Source organism: Dama dama, chromosome 21 (genome assembly GCF_033118175.1).
Source record: "Dama dama isolate Ldn47 chromosome 21, ASM3311817v1, whole genome shotgun sequence".
In the NCBI taxonomy this organism is placed as follows: domain Eukaryota; kingdom Metazoa; phylum Chordata; class Mammalia; order Artiodactyla; family Cervidae; genus Dama; species Dama dama.
The window spans coordinates 59353306-59379795 of record NC_083701.1 but is presented as its reverse complement, the minus strand read 5'-3'; the positions used below and the strand labels follow the sequence as shown (position 1 = coordinate 59379795).

The 26490-nt window shown below is 42.0% G+C and overlaps 1 protein-coding gene across 1 annotated transcript; it reads left to right on the top strand.

The window, feature by feature from the left end:
* Positions 1–754: 754 nt before the first annotated feature.
* On the top strand, positions 755–15753 carry CTHRC1 (collagen triple helix repeat containing 1). Its single transcript, XM_061123628.1, has 4 exons — positions 755–904; positions 6048–6269; positions 8014–8230; positions 15038–15753. The coding sequence occupies exons 1-4, from the start codon at positions 755–757 to the stop codon at positions 15178–15180; spliced, it is 732 nt and encodes a 243-aa protein (XP_060979611.1). The 3' UTR covers positions 15181–15753.
* Positions 15754–26490: the final 10737 nt, after the last annotated feature.

The following is a 26490-nucleotide window of genomic DNA, read 5'->3' as shown; positions in this document are numbered from 1 at the left end:
TCAATCTTTCCCAGCATCAGGGTCTTTCAATTTCCACCAGATTGCCAAGAGGGCAGAGAGTGTGTGTGAGAGACTATTTGGTTCCTAGAGTTTTGCAAGTTTTACCACTCATTATGAAGCAGGGGTTCTTAATTTTTGAGTCATGGGTCCCTGGGATGATGTATTCAGAGGTAGTAGGATAAATGCTTTGAATCCGATGATACCTATGATTCCTTCTCATTTCTCTTATCCTACCCCCACCAAATGTCATCTCCTAAAAAAAGAACTTGTCCACAGTGCCAGGGTTTGATCCAGGTGTTCCTGGACCCAAAGTCTCTACAGTGTTCAGTTAAGCCGTGCCATCTATCTCCAGGCTGTCCTCAAAGCCTCCACCTGTGTGGTTCGCTGGCCTCTGCACCCCACCCGCCCATCTCCCCCCGCTCCACCGGCGACTGATCCACGCGGTCCGCACAGCCCCGCGAGGGTCCCGGCGGGCGGGGCGGCCGCAGGACGGGGCGGGCTCGGCTGTCGGCCCGCCCCACTTCGGGATCGGGGTGGGGGCTCCGACCTATTACTGGATGGAAACTCTGGTGTCCGGAGGGGCGGGAGGGAGAGGGGGGAGAGAGGGGAGAGAGGGAAGCGTGCGAGTGAAAGGCGCATTCATGCAACCGGCGGCGGTGGCCTCGGAGCGCGGCGGGGCCAGACTGTGATCACGTCGTCCGGGCTCCCGGGTCTCTCCTCCCCAGCTCCGTGCGTTCCGGGGCCGCCGCGCGCCATGCGCCCCCAGGGCCCCGCCGCCTCCCCGCGGCGGCTCCTTGGCCTCCTGCTGCTCCTGCTGCTGCAGCCGCGGGCGCCGTCGAGCGCCTCCGAGACGCCCAAAGGGAAGCAAAAGGCTCTGCTCCGGCAGAGGGAGGTGGTGGACCTGGTGAGTCGGGTGGAGGGGACAGAACCGCGGAGCAGGGCCAGGGAAGCGGGTGGGGGGCTTGCCTGCCCCTGAGGGTCCCGCTTTGTCCGAGTCTGCGGGTAAGAAAGGACCTGGACTCTGCGGATGGTGGAGTCCCGGAACTCGCAAGGGAGACTGGTCTGAGAGGGCCGTCGTGGACCACAGATGCGCCGTGGGTTGGCTGGGACGCCCGGAGTACAAGGAGTCGCCAATAATTTCTGACCTCTGAGCCGCCCCCGCTCGTCCCCCGCCTGCAGAGACGGAGAGGGTTTGCGCTGCAATGAGGATAGAATAAGGAGCTTGGGAGGTTAGAACGTAGGCCAAGGAGCTGTCTGCGAGACCCTGGATTCGCTAATCCCTTGGGTGGGCCTGGGCCAGGGACTTGCAACGTGTCCTTTGTTGGGGCTGGTGGCCACGTCCGCCAGCGGGATAGAATAACAACCCTCACCCAGTATCGGTCCAACTCTTTGTAACTTGATGACAGTGAGTCATGTTGGGTCATCTTCCTAGGGAGTATGTGCTGCAGTTTACTTTGTCACAGCTGGGCCAGGAATAGCTCAGAGGGTTTATGATCAGAAGAGAAAATGAAGGGGCCCAGCACTAGCCCTCCAAGGACCCATTTCATTGTTGTATTTAGACAGATGGGCAGTCAGTCCTTCCAGACACGCTGGGTCTTCAGCCTGTGCCACCAGGTAGGAGCATGACAACTGAACTGAGGGGTCAGACAGTTCCCAGGAGAGCAATGAATAGCCCAAGTTCTTTCTTTCTTTGGTGGCCCCCATGGCATGCAGTATCCTAGTTCCCTGACCAAGGATGAATTCATGTACCCTGCATTGGAAGTGGGGAATCTTAACCACTGGACTGCCAGGGAAGTCACCCAAGTGATTTCTGAGGGACTAATCTATGGGCAGGTCTGTTTGCTTAAAGCTCTTAAAACCCTCTAAAAGTCAGCAAACCCATTGGAGGGCAGAGAGGTATTCTGCCCTTGTAGCAAGAATGATCCTTTCCAATCTATCACATTCCTTGGCATATAATAAACTTCAGTCATTGAGCAAATATGGGTTATACAATCATTGCAGGACATAAAAGGGGCATTTTTTAAATTTTAAAATAAAAACAAACTGTTTTGAATTTTTTAAGCTGCCATTGTAAACTGAGCTAATAAACCAAGCTCCCTGGCTGCTAGTTCTATGCCAGATTCAAAAGCTCAGGAAAAAGATTCCTGCCGTTCCACACTGCACTTTTTGGTGATGTACTATGTAATTTTCCTCCACAAAGCAGACTATGTGTTCAGGGCTATAGTTCTATTTTGAGTGTCTAAATTGTTTTAAACTGTACCAAATGAATGTGGTTCATGTGCAGTCTGCATTTTACGAGTCTGTAGTTACGATACACAAAATACCCTTTTTCCCTATAAAGCTAGCAATTTTTTTCCTTTCCCTCCAAGGATTTACAGAACCTGAGGTTTCCCACAACTCTAGCCCGACTTGGAAAAGTTTATTGTGCAGCCAAGCTCAGGTGCATCCTGTAGATTGGATTTGGTTTTGCTGGGGGAAAAGAATCCTCGCAGTCATTAAGGTTTCAACAGATTCTATAAAGCAGCTTCTTTGTACAGGGTTTTTCAAAGCCTTCCTTTCAAGCGTCCAGCAAGCTCTGCCCCCTGGTGGCCAGTGAAAGAAACAGGGGTCCATTCCGCAGACCTTAGTGGAAGCCCTGCATGGTAGTGATCATGTGCTGGGTTAGCATTTCAAAGTGAAAGAAGACAGATTAATACCCGTGGAACGGAATTCAGTAAAATTATGCGGTCTCTCAATGCAGTTTTTTAGATTAAGAAGGTGAATAAAAATTCTCAACCATAGCACAGTTGATATTTGGAGCCAGGAGGTTCTTTGTTGTGGGGACAGCGCTGTGCATCTGGCATGCTTAGCAACATCCCGGCCATCTTGGGCTTCCCTGAAAGCTCAGTTGGTAAAGAATCTGCCTGCAATGCAGGAGAACCCGGTTCGATTCCTGGGTCAGGAAGATCCCCCGGAGAAGGAATAGGCTACCCACTCCAGTATTCTTGGGCTTCCCTGGTGGCTCAGCCGGTAAAGAATCCTCCTGCGTTGCAGGAGACCTAGGTTCAATCCCTGGGTTGGGAAGATCCCCTGGAGAAGGGAAAGGCAACCCACCCCAGTATTCTGGCCTGGAGAATCCCGTGGACTGTATAGTCCATGCGGTCGAAAAGCGTTGGACACAACTGAGCGACTTTCATTACCATCTACCAAGTGCCAATAGCAATCCCTCCTTCCCAAGTAGTGATAACCAAAAATGTCTTCAGACATTGCTGGGCAGCCTCTGTTATTCCGGTATCCAGTTTTGTCCCCCATTGAGAATTTAAATATAGAAAAATAAAACTTTGTGTAACATCTTGCTCTCAGGGAAATAATAGTGAAAAAAATTTTTTTAAATACCAGAAATGTTATTATTTCTCCCTTCCCACTTGAAATCTGTGTCTGAATATTGCATATATCTGCTACTGAAAGTAACATATCTACTAAGTGAAAATTAAAGTATATCTACTAAATCAATCTACAAAATAAGATTAAAGTATATCTACAAAAAAAATGGAAATTAAGCATAAAATAAACCAAACTATAATGTTTTGTACTTTGGCATGTCTTCAGATACTTTTGCAGTTTTGTTCAATACATTTCTTATTTCTCTGGCAGCAAATGCATAGAAGTGTCTCTTTTTTGTTTTTTGCTTGAAGTCAGGAAAATATCAGTGGTGGAAGTCACAAAAATCATTTAGCAAAATAAAACTCAAATTGGTGATGTGAGGAGATTGATCGGCAAACATTAGATAATAAGGACCTTTTCTAGGTAGTGTCATTATTGACTTTTTAAAAAACATGTTTATTTATTTGGCTGTACTGGGTCCTAGTTGCCATATATGGGATCTTCCATCTTTGTTTTGGCATACGAGGTCTTTTGTTTCGGCATATGGGATCTAGTTCTCTGACCAGGAATCAAACCTGGGCCCCCTGCATTGGAAGCTCAGAGTCTTAGCTGCTGGACCACCAGGGAAGTGCCTGAATTTTATAATATGACCATATCCAATCCTGGATGCTAAAATTCAAAAATAAGATTTGAAGTTATTTTAATATGTAATTTGATTTTTTTGTTGTTGTTCTCACTGGACAGTAGATTTATACAGAATGATAGTATCAGATCATTTATACAAATAGGGATTTTAAAGTAACATTTTAAATAAATTGGGTTTGGGGCTTGAAGGGTCTAATAAATGGACCAGTTCAGGAATAGGCATGAGAATTAGGCCGATGGAGATGCAGTTTTACCACTGATGCAACTGTTTTGCTGTGTGTGGCTCATGGCTTATGTGTGTTAGCTGGCGAGTTTGCTAATGCTCTCTTCCCCAGGTCTGGTGCCCTGGGCAACTGCCTCACACAGTCTTAGGGGAATAATAAGAATAATCATGGCTGAAAAATATAATATTTACTGCGTGCCAGGTACCGCTCTAGCACATTTTATGTATCATCTCACTTAAATCTCCTACGCGGTAAGAATCTTTATTATTTTCCCCCACGTTTTAGATTAGGAAACAGGCGTTGAAGTGTTCAGTGACTTGTCCTATCTCACATAGCTTGTAAGTGGTGGAGCCAAGATTAAAATCCAGAGAATATGACTAGAATCCTTTGCTCAACTTCTACATCATATTACTGCCCCACTCCCCAAGAGAAAGAGAGAGAATCATAGCACTTAAGAGTTTGATAGGGGCTTCTCTGGTGGCTCAGTGGTAAAGAATCCGCCTGCCAATGCAGGAGACACAGGTTCGATCCCTGATCAGAGAAGATCCCACCTGCCGCGGAGCAACTAAGCCTGTGCACAACTGTTGAGTCTGTGCTCCAGAGCCTGGAAACCACAGCTGCTGAGCCTATGAGCCGCATGTACTGAAGCCTGTGCGCCTAGAGCCGGTGCTCTGCAACAAGAGAAGCCACTGCAGTGAGAAACCTGTGCACCTTAACCAGAGAGCAGTCCCCACTCGCTGCAACTAGAGAAAGGCTTGCATAGCAATGAAGACCCAACACAACCACAAATAAATAAATCAAGTTACCAAAAAAATTTTTGATAGATTACTGTTCCCCTCTTAAAGACTAACTAATGGACACTTGCAATGAAGTCACATACTCCTACTCCTTGGCAGGGTGGGCTAGGTGGATTTGGAGGCCAGAAGTGTTCCCCTAGTGACACTTCCTCCACATGAAAATAAGAGGAGAAGAAGGTTTGCTTATCCAGCTTAGAGATATTGCCAGTGTGAAATAAGTATTGAGTTAAGATTTTATTTAATAATTGTATCTCTAAGAATTTATCTTAGAGAAATAATTCCAAAAAAAGAATAAAGCTAGGTAGATAAAGACTTAGCAATCCCAAACTAGTGCAATGTTTGCATAAAACTGTAGTTCTGAAATCCAGTTCCTTTACAATATATAAGGTTAGAAGAATAAGCGTTATATCAAATTATGTTCACTTTGGAATACAGCCATTTAAAAATTACATATACTTTTAATGAGCAGTTGGAGAAGGAAATGGTAACCTAATCCGGTATTCTTGCCTGGGAAATCCCATGGCCTGGTGGGGTACAGTCCATGGGGTCACAAAACAGTTGGCCATGACTTAGCGACTAAAACATCAATTGACAATGAGCAGTAGGAAAAAGCAGACAAATGAAAATATTTTCTCTTTTTTGTTGTTTGATGTGTGTGTGTAAGGTCTGTGCAAAAAAAAAAAAAAAATAGAATAGGAAAGAAATTCCAATATTTTAGGAATAACTTTAAAAATCAGTTCTTTATGTATATGGGATTTCCCTGGTGGTCCTGTGTTTAAGACTCTGAGCTTCCAATGCTACAGGTGCAGGTTTGATCCCTGGTCAGGGAACTAAAACCCCATATGTACATATATATGTATATATATATACATTATTGACTTATCTGGAACACTGGCAACTGGTTCCCGTCGAAGGGATTCTTGACTCCTAGGGCTCAAAATAAATGCAGTTCTAATCAGACTGAGTCTTTGAATCTGAGGTGGTGAGAGATTTTCCCCCTTTCTTTTTTCTGCTGCAGTACAATGGCATGTGCCTACAAGGGCCGGCGGGGGTGCCTGGGCGAGACGGGAGCCCCGGGGCCAATGGCATCCCTGGTACCCCCGGGATCCCAGGTCGAGATGGATTCAAAGGAGAGAAGGGGGAATGCCTGAGGGAAGTCTTCGAGGAGTCCTGGACACCTAACTACAAGCAGTGTTCATGGAGTTCACTGAATTATGGCATAGATCTTGGAAAAATTGCTGTAAGTCTAGTCTGAATTATTGTAAAGTTGAAATAAAACTTAAAGGTTTTCATAGTTGAGTGATCATTTTAGGTGAGATTTTATTTTTCCTAAAAGACAAAAAATATTAAGTAATGGGTACCATGTGACTTTCAACTTAGAATTAATGAAAAAATTGATAACTTCAGAATTAATTGTATAAAGGTATTTCTGAGACAAATACGTCACTGAATTATTTCAACCCTAAGAACACTTAAAATAACTTACTCTTTTTTTTTTTCAATGGAAACTGTCTGGGTTGGACAGTAAGTAACTTTCCATTCTTGTCCTAAAGTGAATTTAAATTAATTCAAGAAATTCTGCTGTGGTTCCAGACATAAAGGTGGAAAGAAATCTCCAAGAAATTACTGCATGATTGGAATTATCTAGAGGTGGGAAGTCCAGTGGTATTTGTCCTTATTCTGGCTAGCAGACCCAGCTTAAAATTATTTGGCCTATGGGAGTAGAATGGGCTAGAGATGTACTACAGTGATCATTTTAAATTATTCAGCAATATTTAGGGAGAAAAATTACTCAAAATAGCCTGTCTTGCCATGCATTTGAATTAATGATTCAATCACTTTGTTTAGTGTTTGCTTCCAAAGTAACTGGCAAGTCCCTTGGATGGCATAGAGTTGAAGCTGGTGCCATTTCAAGCCTCTTTCTTCTTTTGTTGACCAACTCTACACATGGTTCAATATCCACAATATATTATTCCTTGATATTAACCACTACTACCACCAGGCAAATAGAAGAAATTTTATTTTCCAAAAACTCTCAGGTTCTAAGTAGCAACCTGTATATTATCCCTGCTCCTCATCTTAGCTCTTTAATGTCTGCTCTGTTATTTATAAAAATGTTTGAGATGGTCTCGATTTGATTTCTGTGTGATAGAATATCCATTTAGCTTTCATAGTTCGGTGACTATGACCAGTTATACTTTCATATATGATTTTTTAGAAAGCATTTTGTTAAAGTGTTGCCTACTTCTTTGAACACTTGACATTATAGACTGGTTGCTTTTCATCAAAATTTTGCTGGTGGAGTTTCTCTTCAAAAACTTTCCCTATGGATTCTGAATTATTACTATGTTTCCAGTTTCCTTTTGGTGGTCAGAATGGGCTTGGGAGCCTTTTGCAAGTAAAAGATAGTCGCACCATGAGTCAGTAGACAAATTTTGCAAGGACCAATTAGAGGAAAAAGCCCTCGGTCTTATCAGTGTGTCATAGAGTTAAAGACTAAAAACCCCGCCTGCACTTTACTCCTGATACTGTTTTCTGGTGCTTGAAAAGAAACAGGTCAGAGTAATAAATATGGGCAGTGCTAGTCTAGAATGTAAGTTCCATGATGGCAGGGATTCCATTTTGTTTACTGCTGTTATCTGTAGCATCCAAAATATAGGAAATAATTTTGGAAGAAAAAGAAAAGTAAATATATAGATTGGTTTAGTCTAAAATTCTGAAATCTGGCTGTTTTTGTAAAACTGAGAGATACCCTCAATGGAGTGAATAATTCTAAGAAAGCCATATTTCAATTTTCTTAGAGTTTCTAATATCAGTGTCTCTTACCATCTTGCAGAGAACTGGTTTGCCTCTGTAAAAGCGAAGCCTTTTAAATGTACTTTGGGAAAAAGAATAGTTGAATAAAATTCACAACATAGTTTGAAAGCATCTTTTTAATTAAAAATGAAAATGCTAATTAAACCCTATTTCTGTGTTTGTGATAGGAATGTACATTCACAAAGATGCGTTCGAACAGTGCCCTAAGAGTTTTGTTCAGCGGCTCACTTCGGTTAAAATGCAGAAGTGCATGCTGTCAGCGTTGGTATTTCACATTCAATGGAGCTGAGTGTTCAGGACCACTTCCTATTGAAGCCATAATTTATTTGGACCAAGGAAGCCCTGAATTGAATTCAACAATTAATATTCATCGCACTTCTTCTGGTACGTAGAATAGTGACATTGCAGAATGTGCCTCAGATCTTTAGCGAAACGATTAGTTTTGAGTCCACTATGACGGTAGGTCATCACAGGCTTTCTGTGTATAGTTCTCCACCTGGGTTGCACTTCAGAATTTCCTGTAGATCTTTTTAAAAAATATGTGGATGCCTGAATCCCATCTCTGATCAACTGAATCAGAATCTCATGGTTAGAACCCAGCCGCTGCATTTTTTCTAAAAAGATCACAAGGTTGAAAATCACTGAGTTAGACGAAATGGCAAAATAGCCAGTGATGCCATAGAGCAGTGGTTTTCAACCTTGTCCCTACCTTGTGTTCAGCTGGGGAACTTTGAAAATTCGCCATGCCTGGGTACCACTCTTCTATGGAGTCTGACTTAGTAGGTCTGGTTGCATCCCACGTGGCGGAACTTCCCAAGTCTCTCCTGGTTATCCTAATGTCCTCCAAGGTTGAGAACCACTAGCATAGACTGGTAAGGAGGCTGATTTCTCTGCCTGTTCTTTAAAATAGTAGGTACAGTCTGCTGCATCTGTGAGAGACCATTTCTATATTGTTTCTGTATTCTCTGCTTGCTTCTACTGGTATGAGAGAAGGGACATTCGATTAAACCAGTGGTTACTTAGGCTGTTAAAAAAAAAAAACCTGGGACTTCCCTGGTGGTCCAGTGGTTAAAATGCCATGCTTCCTCTGCAGAGGGCACAGGTTCCATCCTTGGCTGGGAAGATCCTGTATGCCTCTCCGCACAACCGAAAAAAAAAACCAAACAGATAAACAAAAAAAAAGTAAAACTGTTGGGGTTTTTATGTTTTTTTTTTGGGGGGGGGAGGGTTGATTTGTTTCATTGTATTTTAAGGTTCATTGAAAAAGTTTAGAAGCTACAAAAAAGTAGAAGTGGAAAAAACCATTAGGTTGGTGCAAATGTAGTTGCAGTTTTGGACTGTGAATTTTAAATCATTATAACTAGGTTCAAACACATTTTTATTAATCAAAGTAGGGACCATTATAATCAACACATTTTTGCCAATAAGAAATGTTTGTTTATTCCTGTAGTGTAAGAATTCGTGCTTTGGGATTTGATGAACTCTTGGAGATCATTTTCTGCCTCTTGCTGGTTGTGGAAGTGTTTACTGTGCAAAAAATTCTAGATGCCTGAAGAAGTGGTAGTAGGTTGGCAAGAGGTCAGGTAAATACGGCAGATGAGCCAAAACTTTGTAGTCCAATTCATTCAGCTTTTGAAGTGGTGGTTGTGCAATGTGCAATCAGGAATTGTCGTGGAGAAGAATTGTGCCCATTCTGTTGACCAGTGCCAGCTGCAGGCATTGTAGTTTTCTGTGCATCTGATCAATTCTCGGGCTTCCCAGATGGCTCAAATGGTAAAGAATCTGCCTGCAATGCAGGAGACCCAGGTTTGATCCTTGGGTTGGGAAGATTCCCTGGAGAAGGGCATGGCGACCCACTCCAGTATTCTTGCCTGGAGAATCCCATGGACAGAGGGGCCAGATGGGCTACAGTCCATGGGGTCGCAAAGAGTCAGACACGACTGAGCGACTAACACTTTCACTTTCATCAAGCATACTTCTCGGATGTAATGGTTTCCCCAGGATTCAGAAAGCTGTAGTGGGTCAGACCAGCAGCAAACTACCAAACAGTGACCAGGCCCTTTTCTGTAGTGCAAGTTTAGCTTTGTGAAGTACTTTGGAGCTTTTTCTTGGTCCAACCACTGAGCTGGCCACTGCTGGTTGTCATATACAATTCACTTTTCGTCCCACATCACAATCTGATTGAGAAATGCTTCGTTGTTGTTGCATAGAATAAGAGAAGATGACACTTCAAAAATGACAATTTTTTAAATTTTTGGTTAGCTCATGAGGCACCCACTTATCAACCTTTTTCACATTTCCAATTTGCTTCAAATGCCAAATGACTGTACAGCGGTCGACATTGAGTTCTTTGGCAACTTCTTGGGAAGCTGTAAGAGGATCATCAAAGCTGGTCATTGTCAACTTCCAATGGCTGGCCACTACACTCCTCATCTTCAAGGCTCTCATCTCCTTTGCAAAACCTCTTGAACCACCACTGCACTGTATGATCATTAGCAGTTCCTGGGCCAAATGCATTGTTGATATTGCGAGTTGTCTCCGCTGCTTTATGACCCATTTGAACTTGAATAAGAAAATCACTCGAACTTGATTTTTGTCTAACATCATTTCCATAATCTAAAATACATATAAAATACACTACAAGTAATAAGTGATTATTCAACATTCAGAAAATTAAGATCATGGCATCCAGTCCCATCACCTCATAGCAAATAGATGGGGAAACAAAGGAAACAGTGAGAGGCTCTATTTTCTTGGGCTCCAAAATCACTACAGATGGTGACTGCAGCCATGAAATGAAAAGACACTTGCTCCTTGGAAGAAAAACTATGACCAACTAAGACAGAAATATTAAAAAGCAGACACATTACTTTGCCAACAAAAGTCCGTCTAGTCAAAGCTATGGTTTTTCCAGTAGTCATGTATGGATCTGAGAGTTAGACTACAAAGAAAGCTGAGTGCTGAAGAATTGATGCTTTTGAACTGTGCTGTTGGAGAAAACTCTTGAGAGTCCCTTGGACAGCAAGGAGATCCAACCAGTCAATCCTAAAGGAAATCAGTCCTGAATATTCACTGCAAGGACTGATGCTGAAGCTGAAACTCCAGTACTTTGGCCACCTGATGCAAAGTGACTCATTAGAAAAGACCCTGATGCTGGGAAAGATTGAAGGCAGGAGGAGAAGGGGATGACAAAGGTTGAGATGGTTGGATGGCATCACCAACTCAATGGACATGAATTTGAGCAAGCTCCGGGAGTTGGTGATGGACAGGAAAGCCTGGCGTGCTGCAATCCGTGGGGTCACAAAGAGTCGGACACGATTGAGTGACAGAACTGAACTGAATGTCATTAGCAAAAAAGGAAATGCACATTAAAATGATGTCTAACATAACCACATTTATTTAAGAATGTATTCCAATATCTAATGGCAAAGTTCAACAATGAAAAACCACAACTACTTTTGCATCAACCTAATATTAATGTCATCACCCAGATACACCACTATCAGTATTTGACTCACAGTTTTTTTGCTTTCTTGAGTTGTTGTGTGTGTGTGTGTGTGTGTGTGTGTGTGTGTGTGGCAAGTGAGGTGTGGGGGTGACCTACCTTAACACCACGTACCAGGAGAATCACAAGGTATATATATCACTAGCTTCATTTCCCAGATTACTTGAAAATTTCTCTCTGATTTTATACTTTAGAATGGAGAGGGAAGAGAAGAGATACCCTCACTGCTAATCAGAAGAAATATTTCGGCATTCTTAGGGATCCAAGCCAGATATTGATCCCCAAATTAATATAGCGCATTTATTGCTAAGGAATCAAGGGCATTCCTTCCATTTTCTTCTTCAAATCCACACAGTATCCTCAAGACATAAAGAAGATATTTTAACCTCTTCTCTCTGCACATACAGAAGGCCCAGGGAAAGAAAGTAACCTGAACAGGAGAATCAGTGTCCTGGTGAACAGACGCCAAGACATGCTCTTGTCTCTCAAGACAGGTTTGATCAGAATGAAAGCCTCTTCACTAAGTTCTGTGCTGTAAAGGGAGACGTGCTTTTTGTATGAGAAGCAGTCACTAAAATTTTAAATATTTTGGTATAAAATCTAAAATTTGATTAGGAAGTGGTATGTGTTCAAATAGTAGTCGAATGCATCTAGAGATTATCAGACTAAGTGAACTAAGTCAGAAAAAGACAAATACCATAAGATATCTCTAATATGTGAACTCTAAAACATGGCACAAATGAATCTATCTACAAAACAGAAACAGACTCACCAACATAGAGAACTGACTTTTGGTTGCCAAGGGGGAGGCAAGGACTGGGAGTGTGGGATTAGCAGATGTAAACTATTATATATAGGATGGATAAACAACAAGTCCTACTGTATAGCACAGGAAACTATGTTCAGTATCTTATGATAAACCATAATGGAAAAGAATAGGAAAAAAAGAATGTGTGTAACTGAGTCACTTTGTAGTACTGCAGAGACTGGCCCAGCATTGTAATTGAACTATACTTACATTTTAAAGGTTAAATTATAAAGTTCAAAAGATATGTTGTAAAGCAACTATGCTCCAATAAAAGTTAATAAAAAATGAAATCCATAAACAAAAATAAAATAGTAGTTTATGTAAGCAACTTACTATTGTATTATTTTTAAAGTTTTTATGTTAATATCTTGTAAGCCCTCAGGCCTAGGAACTGTCACCTATACATACACACACTTCATAAATTATTTAACATAGCATTTACCAACCACATTATAGAAACTCATTTGGTATGATCTGTTGGGTAAAATGTCAGAAGTAATTTGTTATTCATGACAAATTTTGTCTTAAGATGAATTAAAGGTTGCCTCAATAGTGAATTCACTTTCTTTGCACACCGATACTCTCTTGAGAGAAAGAAAAGGAATACACTTATATTTTGCACATCAGAGGATGACATTAAGCCTTAAATATGCCCATCAGAGTTTAGAATATCATCTTACCTGTATCTGGAAGGAAAACAAGTTGAGGACCTTTAATTCAACATCTTTTAGGTGCTTACTAAGCTATTACTACTTTATTACAGCAAAAAATGTTCATTCATTCAAAAAACATTATTTTATTTATTAAAGACCATGAAGTGATCATTGACTCTCCTTGTGTGAGGGTGATGCCAGACCCAACCTTGTCTGACCTGTGGAGGGAAGTGAACACATTTCTAGGCCATGGGTATTGCAGGCACACACAGCTTAGTTCTTCTAACTTGGAAAGGATCTTGAACCAGAGACAGGTACCTGGATTCAGTAGGACTTGCCTTCAATTCACTGATGTCACAGCTGGTAGAAGCAGATTGTTACAGGCCTACATCCCTGGGCTCAGCTTGAACATACTAAGCTCAACCAAATAGGAAGACGATCCAGTCACATTCGATCATCCCCACCCCACTTATGTGTCAGGACCGTTTTCTTAAAGAATCTGCCAACCTGTGGTTCCTTTTCCCCCTGACACAGACATCAGAGGGGTTTAACTTTTGCCTATTAAAATGAACAGTAGGGGGATTATTTTTTTAATATTGGAGAAGAGGCTTGATAAGATGGAATGCAGGTTATATATATATATTAGTATGTGAAAGTCTGGAGGACCTATGAAAAGGCACATGTTTATAAAGCAAAAAACAAAACACAGAGGAAAAACAGAATTTAGTTAGCTTGTTTTTTCACTGTGGAGGAATTTCTATGTAAAACGGGATTCCAGGTTGAAGGACTAGTATAATGAGTATGCTAGGGTTTCTTTTGACATTATAGAAGTCCTTTCTTCTGCTTAGTACCATCAAGTATATATAGGAAAGGGCTCTCTTTATTTTTTTAACTCTTAAAATGAGACATTATTTTAATTACTTAAAATTTGATCCTTTATAAAGGTGTTTTCAGTTTGGTCTGCTGATAGAAAATTAAAATATGGAGGCTTCAGGTGTAACAACTTGTCCCAAATGGTTACGTAAATTACTGATTCAGCTTATATTCAGAATTGCATTTTCATCTTCCAGTGCTCTTTTCTTCAGATGGAAAGGTCTTTCTTTAAAAAAAAAAAAAGCTTACATATTGCATCAACATCTTTTTTTTTTTTTTTTAAGAAAATACAACTTTATTTAATTTTTTATATTTATTTATTTTTTTGGCTGAGTTGAGTCTTAGTTGTGGCACACAGGATCTTCCTTTGCGTCATGTGAGATCTTTTGTCGAGGTGCACAGACTCTCTAGTCACGGCATGGGCTCCAGAGCATGCGGGCTTCAGTAGTTGAGGTGCAGCCATTTACTTACCCTGGGGCATGTGGGATCTTACTTCCTCGGTGAAGGATCGAATCCACGTCCCCTGCATTGCAAGATGGATTCTTAACCATTGGACCACCAGGGAAGTTCCCTGCATCAACATTTGGTTTTTAAAAGTGTAGGCTTGGTGCGGTGGTTCAGACTTGGTACTTTCACTCTTAGTGGCTAGGGCTCAGCCTCTGGTCGGAGAACTAAGATCCCGCAAGCCACATGGTGTGGCCAAAGGAAAAAAAATAAATGTAGGCTTCCTTTATTTAGTCATAAATAAATTGCTTTTTTTGTTTTAGGTCATCTCCGTAAGTAAACAAATTTATGGCTGAAACCTCAAAGAAAATTTCCTGTGAGCTTATACCATAGAATGGATATATATATGTCTTTTTTTTTTAATTTTTAAAAATTCACTTATTATTTTGGCTGTGCTGGACCTTTGTTGCTGTGTAGGCTTTTCTCTAGTAATGGTACATAGGCTTCTCATTGTGGAAGCTTCCCTTGTTGCAGAGCACAGGCTCTCGGGACATGGGCCTCAGTTGCAGCACATGGGCTCACTAGTTGTGGCTTGTGAGCTTAGGTGCTCTGTGACACGTGGGATCTTCCCAGACCAGGTATCAAACCTGTGTCTCCTGCATTGGCAGGCAGATTCTTCACCACTGAGCTCTCAGGAAAGCCCTGGATATATATACATCTTTTAAAAATACTTACGTACTAGGAAAATGAGAACTTATCTTTATGAGACCCTTATTAAATATTAGCATTTTAAATTTACTGTACATTAACTTGATTTAATCACTAGTATGCTAAAGTAATAAAATTGAGCTGAAAGTTTTTGCCTGTTTATTCCAAAGAGATTTGTAACTCTCATCTTTGTTTTGCAGTGGAAGGACTCTGTGAAGGCATTGGTGCTGGACTAGTGGACATTGCTATCTGGGTTGGTACTTGCTCAGATTACCCGAAAGGAGATGCCTCTACAGGGTGGAATTCGGTGTCTCGCATCATTATTGAAGAGCTCCCAAAGTAAATCCTTTCATTTTCGTTCCCTACCTCTTTTTTGTTATACCTTTGAATGGTTCGCTTTAGTGACACCTTAGATAATTTTTATGTGTACTTTGCTGTTGTTGTTCAGTGGCTAAGTCATGTCCAGCTCTTTGCCACCCATGGACTGCAGCACTCCAGACTTCCCTGTCCTCTATTATCTCCCGGAGTTTGCTCAGCGTCATGTCCATGGAGTCGGTGATGCTATCTAACCATCTCATCCTCTGCCTGCACTTTTCCTTTTGCCTGTACTTCTGAGTGAAAGAACATGACTAAATGTGTTTACAGACCAAAGTGTGATTTCACACTGTTTTTAGATCCAGTATTATTCGTTTTCCTTCAATCAAAATTATAGTTTTGAGATTTTGTAGTTAATTAAAATACTTTCTTCATTTTCCCATTCCCTAAACCTGTAATTTGAAATGTTATTATGGTCTTAATTTCTTTCCTGTTCTCTTAGTATAGCACTTTTTAAAATATAAAAGCTACCAGTCTTTGTACAAGTTGTAAATGTTCAGAATTGTTTTATATCTGTGAAATAAAACTTATTTCAATGTGATTGCTATCTTTAATGTGATTGCTACTAAAAGGAGGGTTTCTGGTATTTTATATCTGGAAAGTTGAGGATAAACCTGACTTTGTATTTATCCATTTAACAATCTTATTTTAAATTTAGTACATGTATAGTACTGTTCCATATTTTAAGAGATTCAAAGAGAAAGGAGCATTTATGTGCCAGGAAATATATTAATACTAGCACCTTAGAAATCTTTATTTAACAAAGAGTAAAGAGATGTGGACTCCAGCCTCACGTTGCTTACCATTTGGTAGGGAGGAGAGGATATACACAAAAATAGCATATAGCAAAGATTATGATTGCAAGGAATGTTGTTGAAGGGGTGGTGTAATTCAAAGAAAGACCTATCACTTCTAGCCAAGGTGATCAGAAAGAGTTCATGATGAAAGAAATATAGGTATAATACTGATAAGGTTAAGTAAATCCTGGGCTTGACTTGGAAGTGTCAGTATGAATTCATAAATTACTTTATCTTAAATAAAGCTGTAAAACTAACAGAATCTCCTAACTTTGATTACTTAAAAGACCTAGGAAACAATGACCAAACTAGTAATACTCTGATTGTGATCTCTATATGCCATTTCATACTAAAAGGATCTAAGGTTCCTTATAGGAATGGGTGATTTCAGCTCTGGGGCAGGAAATGTACGATATGAGCCTAGAACATCTTGGCAACTATGAATGACAACAGGATCCAAGAGCCAACATGAATTGGTTCCCACTGGCAGAGAGGATACAATTTAAGCATCAATGAAGACAATAACTGGAATGATTTGAAACACATCAGATATTATGTTTAAATGCATGAGTTCATAATAATATTAAAATTCATTTGTCAACTTAGTGGATTCCAGGAATTCGATTTGTTACTTTGAAATTTAGGGCAGGGGAGTGGAAAGCAAAGCATTTGTTCTGCTTTCTCAACATGAACTGTATTTCTGGCTATCCAAATTGTTGATGAAGGGAAAACTTCTGTGTGTGTGTGTGTGTGTGTGTGTGTGTGTGTGTGTGTGTGTGTGTGTCTAGTAATACATTGGTATACATAAACATAACAAAAGAAGAAAGTGATAGCATATCACTCTTTTCAACCCTGCATGATTAAAGGGCCCTGGCAATGACCATTAGTGACGGATAACATTCCAAAATAAGAGAAAGACTATGTGCCCCCTAAGGAATGCACGTAGCACCACCCAGGAAGTTGTTTTACAAAGAAAAAAAATCAAGCCTGGACCTGATTTAGCCTCCAGATATAACCGTTAAATTTTAGGAAATACAGGGGATAGAAGAATATGTTAATCGACATGTCAGCCAATCAGGCCTATGGAAAACTTGAAAGACAACTGGATTTCTTCAACAAATACATTGCAACAAAAGAGAAAAAGAAAAACATGGATTGGAAGAGATTTGAAAGATACTGACTCCTTTCAATGTTTGGACTTTATTTGGCTACTTGGGATAATAATTTTGTGGTGTAAAATAGTATTGTGACTATTTAAAAATAGTGCTTATCATTTAGAGATATTGAAATATTCAAGATAAAGTGACATGATGTCTGGAATTTGCTTCAGAATGACCTTGAAAGGAAGAGTGGGTGACAGGAGGTCTAAATGAAATAACGTTGAAGATAGGTAGAAGTTGACCAAGGTGGGTAAAAATTGTGACAAATGGAGACTGGGATTAAGGACATTTTGAGTGGAGACCAGAACATTAGTTAAGATCTCTTTGAATTGGCACAGATTGTGAAGACATTTGTGTCCCATGTGAATGCCCACCAAAGGATGCCCACTGCAAAGGAGGCTTTTAACGACAAAGTGGACAAAATAACTTGCTGTGGATGTGAGTCAGCTTCTTTGCCCAGCACTCCAGTGCTAGTTCAATAGACCCATAATCAGAGAGGCTGTGGTGGCAAGGATGGAGGCGATGTATGGATTCGACAACATGGAATTTCCCATATTAAGGCTGGCCTGGCTAGTGTGAGTGCTGAGTGCCTAATGGGGCAACTAACGGGGCAACAGCAGAGTCCAACATGAGTCCCTAATATGGCATCATTCCCAGGGCGGACAAGCCAGTAACCTAAGGGCAGGCAGATTCCACTGGACTTCCATCATGGAGAGGCAGAGAGCCATTCTCACGGAAATACATATTCTGGATACAGATTGACCTTTCCTGCTAGTACTATCATCCGTGGACTCATAAGAATGCCTTATCTACCATCTTACCCTCTGCACAGCATTGTTTATGATCGAGAAACTTCACACCACAACAAAGAAGTGCAGCGATGGGGCTTGCCCCATGGAATTGACTGGTCTTACCACATCCCCCCACCACCTGGAAGTGACTGGCCTAAACAAAAGGAGAACGGCTTACCGAGGTCTCATTATGGTACCAGTTGGGAGACAGCATCCTGCAAGGATGGGGTTCTGTCTTACAGGTGCAGTGTATTCTTTGGATCAGAAAGGTGTTCTTGCTTCTGCAGCCAGAATACAAGCAGCAGTAGTGGGAGTGGCTCCGCTCACTGTTACATCTAATAACCCGTTTGCAGGCTGTTTGCTTCCTGTCCTGACAACTTTGAGCTCTGCAGGTCTGGAGATCTTAGTATCCAATAAGGGAAAGCTTCCACCAGGGGACACAACAACGGTTCTGCTGAATTAGAAGATGAGAAAGTGTTAGTCACTCAATTGTGTCCGACTGTCTTAAGATTCCATGAACTGTAGCCCACCAGGCTCCTCTGTCCATGGAACTTTCCAAGCAAGAATATTGGAGGGGTTGCCATTCTCTTCTCCAGGGGATCTTCCAGACCCAGGTATCAAACCCAGGTCTCCTGCATTGCAGACAGATTCTTGACCCTCTGAGCCACCAGGGAAGATAAGACTGTGTATTTTAAATAATAGAAATGTGTTTATCCCAAGGCTTCTGTTGATCAAGGATCTTGGTACAGGTTAGCTGAGTCCTCTGCTCAGGGCATCACCAGGCTGAAATCAAATTGTTGACTGAGGCTGCAGTCTCATCTGGGGCTCGGGGTCCTCTTCACAGCTCACGTGGTTGTTGGCAGAATTCAGGGCCTTGCAGCTGAGGGATTAATGTCCCCGTGCTCTTGTTGCTGCCTGAGGACAGCTCCCTGTCCTCAGGCAGAGAGCACCTGAGGTCACTCTCAGGGCCTTGCCAAGTGCTGCATTTTTAGGATTGTTGTGTTTGCATTTGTCTCCAGGTATCTTCTTATTTCCTCTTTGATGTCTTCAATGACCTCTTGGTTATTCAGTAGCATATTGCTTGGCTTCCAGGTGTTTGTGTTTGGGGTTGTTTTTTTCCTTGTAGTTGATTTCCAGTCTCACAGCCTCGGGGTCAGAAAAGATCCTTGCTATGATGTATGGTTAGGCCACTCAAGATGGCCGTTCTCTTGCTCTCTCTACATTCTCTGCTCAACCAATCCCTGCTTTACTTGCCTGACTCTCCAATCCTCTTAATTATAGGGCTTAATTAGTAACTGCCCTTGTGCTTGCTCTCTGCCCCAGCTGCTGGTTTCCTTGGTAATTAATGAGCCAATCTGACGTCATTTCCCCCTATAAATAGTATCCTCTTCCCCCCCGGAGTAGTGAGGCTTGCTGCCAGCTAGCAGTCCTGTCTGCCTTCTGCCATACACAGTGGTGGTCTAGGACCTTCCTTCAGATTGTAAGTTGCTCTGTCCAATAAGTCACTGATGTCTCTGTTGCCATCTCAGGACAAGGAAACCCCCGGGAGCTGAGATGTTAGGACACAAGGATGGGGGAAGAGAAAGCTGTGGGGGTGATTCTGAGGAGGCCATCCAGTAGCATGTGGGGCCCTGTGGCAGCTGTGTACTCTTGAGAGACATCTTTTTCTTCTATCGTGTTGATAATATCCTGTTAACCTCCGTGTTTTTCCAATTTGAAAGTAGCAGTCCTGTGCTCCTGGTTCATGTGACTGCACGGGGGTGGCTGGTGAATACAGACAAAGTGCAAGGGCCTGGATTATCTACAAAATTCAAGGACACTCCTGACCTACCACCCCTAAACAATTACAGACACAGGCTTTAGGGATTTTAATTCAGAGACAGATCTGTGAGTTGAACATGGCCAGTTACCCGGAAAGGTTTGGTTGGAGCCTATAGCAATAGCAAAATAACAAGAGTGCCCTTGGCTTCTGGTTCCAAGCAGAGTGTGATGGAACAACAGCTATAAGCAGTCTATGATGTATTACAACAGATGGGAGACATTACAAAAAAAATTACCTGATTCTTTGAGCAACACAAAAAACCACTATTTATTTGTGTGCAACATATAGGGTTCCCATGGACATCAATAGTGACCAACGAATCTACTTAATTCAGGAAGTTCAGGAATGAAAGTGAAAGTGAAGTCACTCAGTTGTGTCCAATTTGTGACCCCGTGGACTGTAGCCCACCAGGCTCCTCTGTCCATGGGATTCTCCAGGCAAGAAGTTCAGGAATGGGCCAATATAAATGGCATACATGGGCATTTCCACCTGCCTTACAACTCCACTGCTGCTGGGCTATGAATAGGCTACTTAAACAATAGTTGAGATGGGGAAACTCACTCTCAACACATGGGTGCATCCCAGGAGCAATCATCTTGGTGCCAAGGCCAAGTTAACCCAGAGACAAACAGTCAATACCACTCAGGTTCAACTGTTGATCACTGAAGAACTGTTGACAACTATGAGTGAACGAGTGAGTGAAGTTGCTCAGTCGTGTCCGACTCTTTGCGACCCCATGGACTGTAGCCTACCAGGCTCCTCCCTCCATGGGATTCTCCAAGCAAGAATACTGGAGTGGGCTGCCATTTACTTCTCCAGGGGATCTTCCCGACTCAGGGATCAAACCCGGGTCCCCTGCATTGCAGGCAGACGCTTTAACCTCTGAGCCACCAGGGAAGCCCAGGACAATAACTCAGTTTTGCCTTTGCCGCAGAAGCTACCCCCAGAGGAACAGATTATAAATAGCCCTTGGGACTGGCAGATAAGTCCCCAGTGATTTGGGTTTACAACCCTGTTGGAATAGGATCAGAAAGGGACTTACGCATTTCACCTGTCCTCTACCTGGTCCCACCTAACAAGGTAATTCCAGGCCCCTCCTAGAGGAAGGCACTATTATACTAACTCTGTGGTCTGGTCTGTTACACTGCCTCTTCACTATTTGACACTGGTTATGGGCACTAAATGTAGGCAGGTGGTACAGTGTTGCAGGCCAGGACAAAACCCTTAGACAGGGGTGCCATTATTTCAGAATGATGTTACTGTTTGTATTTGCTTAGTAGTTAATAGTCGTGATCTTCCTGTATTGGGCCTGTTAAACATCTTGCAACTCATCCTACTCTGAGTGAAGGGAATCTGTTTGTGAACTGGGTGACAATGATGGCCTCACCACAAAAGGAGGTGATTGGTGAGTCTACAGCAAAACGCTTTTGTCAACCTCTGAAATTCCCTGAAAATTTGACTTGATAAGCACCTGGCTCCAAAGCTTGCCCGCATCTTGGATGGTCTTTATGGCATTTGTGGTATTTTGTTGCAATGCACCTCTATCTACCTGTCCTCAGGGATGTTGCAGAAGAGGGATGGGCTGAGATTATAAGGGCCATACAGGGTATGTACGGGTGGAATGTATGACTAGGCAATTCATGATGGCTGTTTTCTTGCTCTCCGTACATCTCCTCCTCAATCAGTCCCTGCTTCACTCATATGACTATCCAATCCTCTTACTTATAGGGCTTAATAGTAATTGCCTACTTGCTTGCTCCCTGTCCCAGCTGCTGGTCTCCCGGGTAATTGATGAGCCAGTCTGACATTAATTCCCCTTATAAATGGTAGTCTCCTTCTTCCCCAAGTAGCAAAGACTACTGCCACACCCTGCCTGTTGTCTGCCACACAGGATGAGGTGCTGCTCCAGGACCTTGCTTTAGATGTGTAAGATCCTCTCTCTAATAAGACACTGATGACTCTGCTGCTATCTCCAGGCTCTTTCTTCAGTCCTGAGGCTGAGCAACTGCAAGCAGGCAGAAAGGCCTGCATGGTACAGCCCAATGTATGATTTAAATCTTCAATTTACGGGGACTTGTTTTGTGATCTAGTATGTGATATATCCTGGAGAATAGAACTTTTGTTTTTAGAAAACTTGCCTGGTTAGATAGGTTGGACCCACCCATGAAAATATCCCTTTGGATTATAGTTGACTGATTCAGTTCAGCTCAGTCGTGTCCAACTCTTTGCGACCCCATGAATCACAGCACACCAGGCCTCCCTGTCCATCACCAACTCGCGGAGTTTACTCAAACTCATGTCCATCAAGTCAGTGATGCCATCCAGCCATCTCATCCTCTGTCATCCCCTTCTCCTCCTGCCCCCAATCCCTCCCAGCATCAGGGTCTTTTCCAATGTGTCAACTCTTCACATGAGGTGGCCAAATTATTGGAGTCTCAGCTTCAGTCTCAGTCCTTCTGATGAAGACCCAGGACTGATCTCTTTTAGGATGGACTGGTTGGATCTCCTTGCAGTCCAAGGGACTCTCAAGAGTCTTCTCCAACACCAAAGTTCAAAAGTATCAATTCTTTGGTGCTCAACTTTCTTCACAGTCCAAATTTCACATCCATACATGACCACTGGAAAAACCATAGCCTTGACTAGACAGACCTTTGTTGGCAAAGTAATGTCTCTGCTTTTTAATGTGCTATCTAGGTTGGTCATAACTTTCCTTCCAAGGAGTAAGCGTCTTTTAATTTCATGGCTGCAATCACCATCTGCAGTGATTTTGGAGCCCCCAAAAATAAAGTCTGACACTGCTTCCACTGTTTCCCCATCTATTTCCCATTAAGTGATGGGACCAGGTGCCATGATCTTAGTTTTCTGAATGTTGAGCTTTAAGCCAACTTTTTCACTCTCCTCTTTTACTTTCATCAAGAGGCTTTTTAGTTCATCTTCACTTTCTGCCATAAGGGTGGTGTCATCTGCATATCTGAGGTTACTGATATTTCTCCTGGCAATCTTGATTCCAGCTTGTGCTTCATCCAGCCCAGCATTTCTCATGATGTACTCTGCATATCAGTTAAATAAGCAGGGTGACAATATACAGCCTTGACGTACTCCTTTTCCTATTTGGAACCAGTCTGTTGTTCCATGTCCAGTTCTAACTGTTGCTTCCTGACCTGTATACAGGTTTCTCAAGAGGCAGGTCAGGTGGTCTGGTATTCCCATCTCTTTCAGAATTTTCCACAGTTTATTGTGATCTACACAGTCAAAGGCTTTGGCATAGTCAATAAAGCAGAAATAGATGTTTTTCTGGAACTATCTTGCTTTTTTGATGATCCAGCAGATGTTGGCAATTTGATATCTGGTTCCTTTGCCTTTTCTAAACCCAGCTTGAACATCTGGAAGTTCACGGTTCACGTATTGCTAAAGCCTGGCTTGGAGAATTTTGAGCATTACTTTGCTATCATGTGAGATGAGTGCAATTGTGCGGTAGTTTGAGCATTCTTTGGCACTGCCTTTCTTTGGGATTGGAATGAAAACTGACCTTTTGCAGTCCTGTGGCCACTGCTGAATTTTCCAAATTTGCTGGCATATTGAGTGCAGCACTTTCACAGCATCATCTTTCAGGATTTGAAATAGCTCAACTGGAATTCCATTACCTCCACTAGCTTTGTGCATAGTGATGCTTTCTAAGGCTCACCTGACTTCACATTCCAGGATGTCTGGCTCTAGGTGAGTGATCACACCATCGTGATTATCTGGGTCATGAAGATCTTTTTTGTATAGTTCTTCTGTGTATTCTTGCCACCTCTTCTTAATATCTTCTGCTTCTGTTAGGTCCATACAATTTCTGTACTTTATTGAGCCCATCTTTGCATGCATGTTCCCTTGGTATCTCTAATTTTCTTGAAATCTCTAGTCTTTCCCATTCTATTGTTTTCCTCTATTTCTTTGCACTGATCACTGAGGAAGGCTTTCTTATCTCTCCTGGCTATTCTTTGGAACTCTGCATTCAAATGGGAATATCTTTCCTTTTCTCCTTTGCTTTTTGCTTCTCTTCTTTTCACAGCTATTTGTAAGGCCTCCTCAGACAACCATTTTGCCTTTTTGCATTTCTTTTCCACGGGGATGGTCTTGATCCCTGTCTCCTGTACAATGTCACGAACCTCAGTCCATAGTTCATCAGGCACTCTATCAGATCTAGTCCTTTAAATCTTTCTCACTTCCACTGTATAGTCATAAGGGATTTGATGTATGTATGTATGTCTCTAGAGGTTATAAAATACACTCATAAATGCCAATCAGGAAATGCTGGTATGACAGTTTATAATTACCTGCTTCTTGGTTTTTGCTAGAGATTAAGGTTTAAGATTAAGAATTATAAGGGAAACAATTCAGTATTTAAGGAAAGTAGCATGCGTGTTTTCAGCAAAGAAGGTAAGAGGAATGGAAATACATTTTGTTTAAAAAAAAAGTGGCTTTGTTATAGAGCTGGTTGTTTCTAAACGGATACATCAATTTGTCAAAGATTTGGGGAAAGGAACACTAAGGGGTTTGTACATGGTCAGGACTGGCTTAGGTAAGATTGAACTTCATTAAAAAAATAAATCTTAAAAGTAAACTGGTACAAAACCTGAATTTGATTATCAAAGAGGATAAAGTTTTCTTAAGATTTTGGATTGTTTTTGGTAATAGATTGTGAGTTTCTTCGTGTTTAAATGATATGTATTTGCCAGTGAGATCTTTTATTGTCACCTTGGTTGTGAAGTGACCTGTGATTCTATTTGACCAAGTGTTTGAAAACTTCTTGATATTTTTGACAGAATTCCGAAAGACAAAATCCTAAATGAGGCTCATGTGACCTCCAGCTAACTTTGAAGTTTTACACAGGGTTCCTGGAACACCTCAAAACATATTTTTCTCTCCATCTCAGAGAGGAATATTAAACTAATTAGGCTTAAGTGGTATGTCAAATTACATGGGAAGCATTGTCAAGTAAGTGGTGATAAAATTTCTTAGACTGTTTTCTATGGGGAAATGTTATTAATGTCAAGGGAGTATGTAATTTCCTCGGTTCTGTCTTGCTGCAGCAAGAATTTGAAGCGATGGACAGACCAGTGTTACAGCTCCGTTTTACTTGGCAAACAAAGGAAAATATATCCTCGAGGTGTGAGGGTGGGCCGACCCAAAATACACCAAGAGAAGAGAAGCTCCAGGGTCAATTTTGGCTCCTCTTTTTATATGTTTTTTCTCCTCCCCCTGAGCCTGCCCTATGTAAATTGGGCTAGCCAGGAGGGCTACCTGTTTTACCTGAGGTTCTCACTCTGGTCCTCAGATTTTTTTTGGTTCCATTTTCATGGGCTTTTCCTTTCTTTGTCTTTTAGCCACCACCATTCTGGACTCCTTTTTCCTATTCTAACTATCTAACATTCCCCCCTCAAGAGATGGGAGGCCCAATTCTTTGGGAATAGGGCCATCGAGGTCTCTCTGGCTACTTCCTGCTGAATTGGGATGGTGAGGGGCATTGGGCCTCCCCCTCTTGCTAGTCTCAAGCCTCAGAGTCCTTATAGCAGTGTCCATCTAAGGGTGAGTGATATTTTCCATGGTTGGGTGTAGTTTTATATATCCTTGTTGAATTGGCATGGCATGTTGTTGCTTGTTGATCTGGGCAGAGACAAAACAGGTTAGACAATTGATAATACATAGAGCAATCATAAGCAGCATCAATAGAGTGATGACAGGGATTAGTAGGGGCATTAGCCAACTCCAAATTCCCCCTCACCAGGAGAAGGACCCCTCAAAGAGAGATTGTAGCCACCCTGAGAACTCTCCAGCTCGTTCTTTGAAATCCTGTAGGATCTGAATGTCTTTCTTGAGGACTGTGAGACTTTCTTTAACTTAGCTGGAGGTATTTACCCTGAAACAACACTTTTCATTCAAGATGGCTCAAGTCCCTCCTTGTTCAGGGATTAGGAGATCTATCTCCTGGCTATTTTGGAGTATAACCCCTGCCAAGCTGTGTTGGCTCTTTAGAGCTGTCCTGAGAAATCTTATCCCCAGAAACTTAATTTTGGGGGTATTCATTAGAATGGCACTCATTTGTAGTCCTGAATAGGTATCCGAGATCTCTCAAGGGCTCACAGGTGTATTGAGTGTCCTCTTCTGTTTTCTTCCATGGCTTGAATCATGAGTAGTGAATCCAGGAGTTATGTCCTGGAACCTCGACTGCTGTGGGGGTAGAAAGTATTACAGGGTAGGGGCCCTTCCATGTGGGCTGGAGTTGAGCCTTCTGACCCATCTTTCCAGACTTTAATTAGGACTTGAGTCCCCGGAGCATATAGTGGTGGCTCTTTAGAATATTTTGTGTCTGGTCAACACTCCACAAGCATATACCTTGCTGGAATTGCCCAATGACCATGGTATAAGACCAGAGGGTCTGAGCCTCTGGATTTAGGAAGAGGTTATTGACATAAACAAAGGTCTCCCATATAGCATCTCATAAGGACTAAGACCAACTTGTTCTTTAGAGGCAATATGGGTGTGGAGGAGAGCTGTTGGTAAAACCTTTCATCCCATGGTGGTCTCTGGGGTTATCTTTTTTTATCACTGATTTAAAGAATTAGTTGGCTCTTTCTACTTTTCCTGAAGACTGAGACCTCCAGGCACAATGGAGATAATAAGTAATTATAAGTAAAGCCCAATGCTTTAGAGACCCCTTGGGTG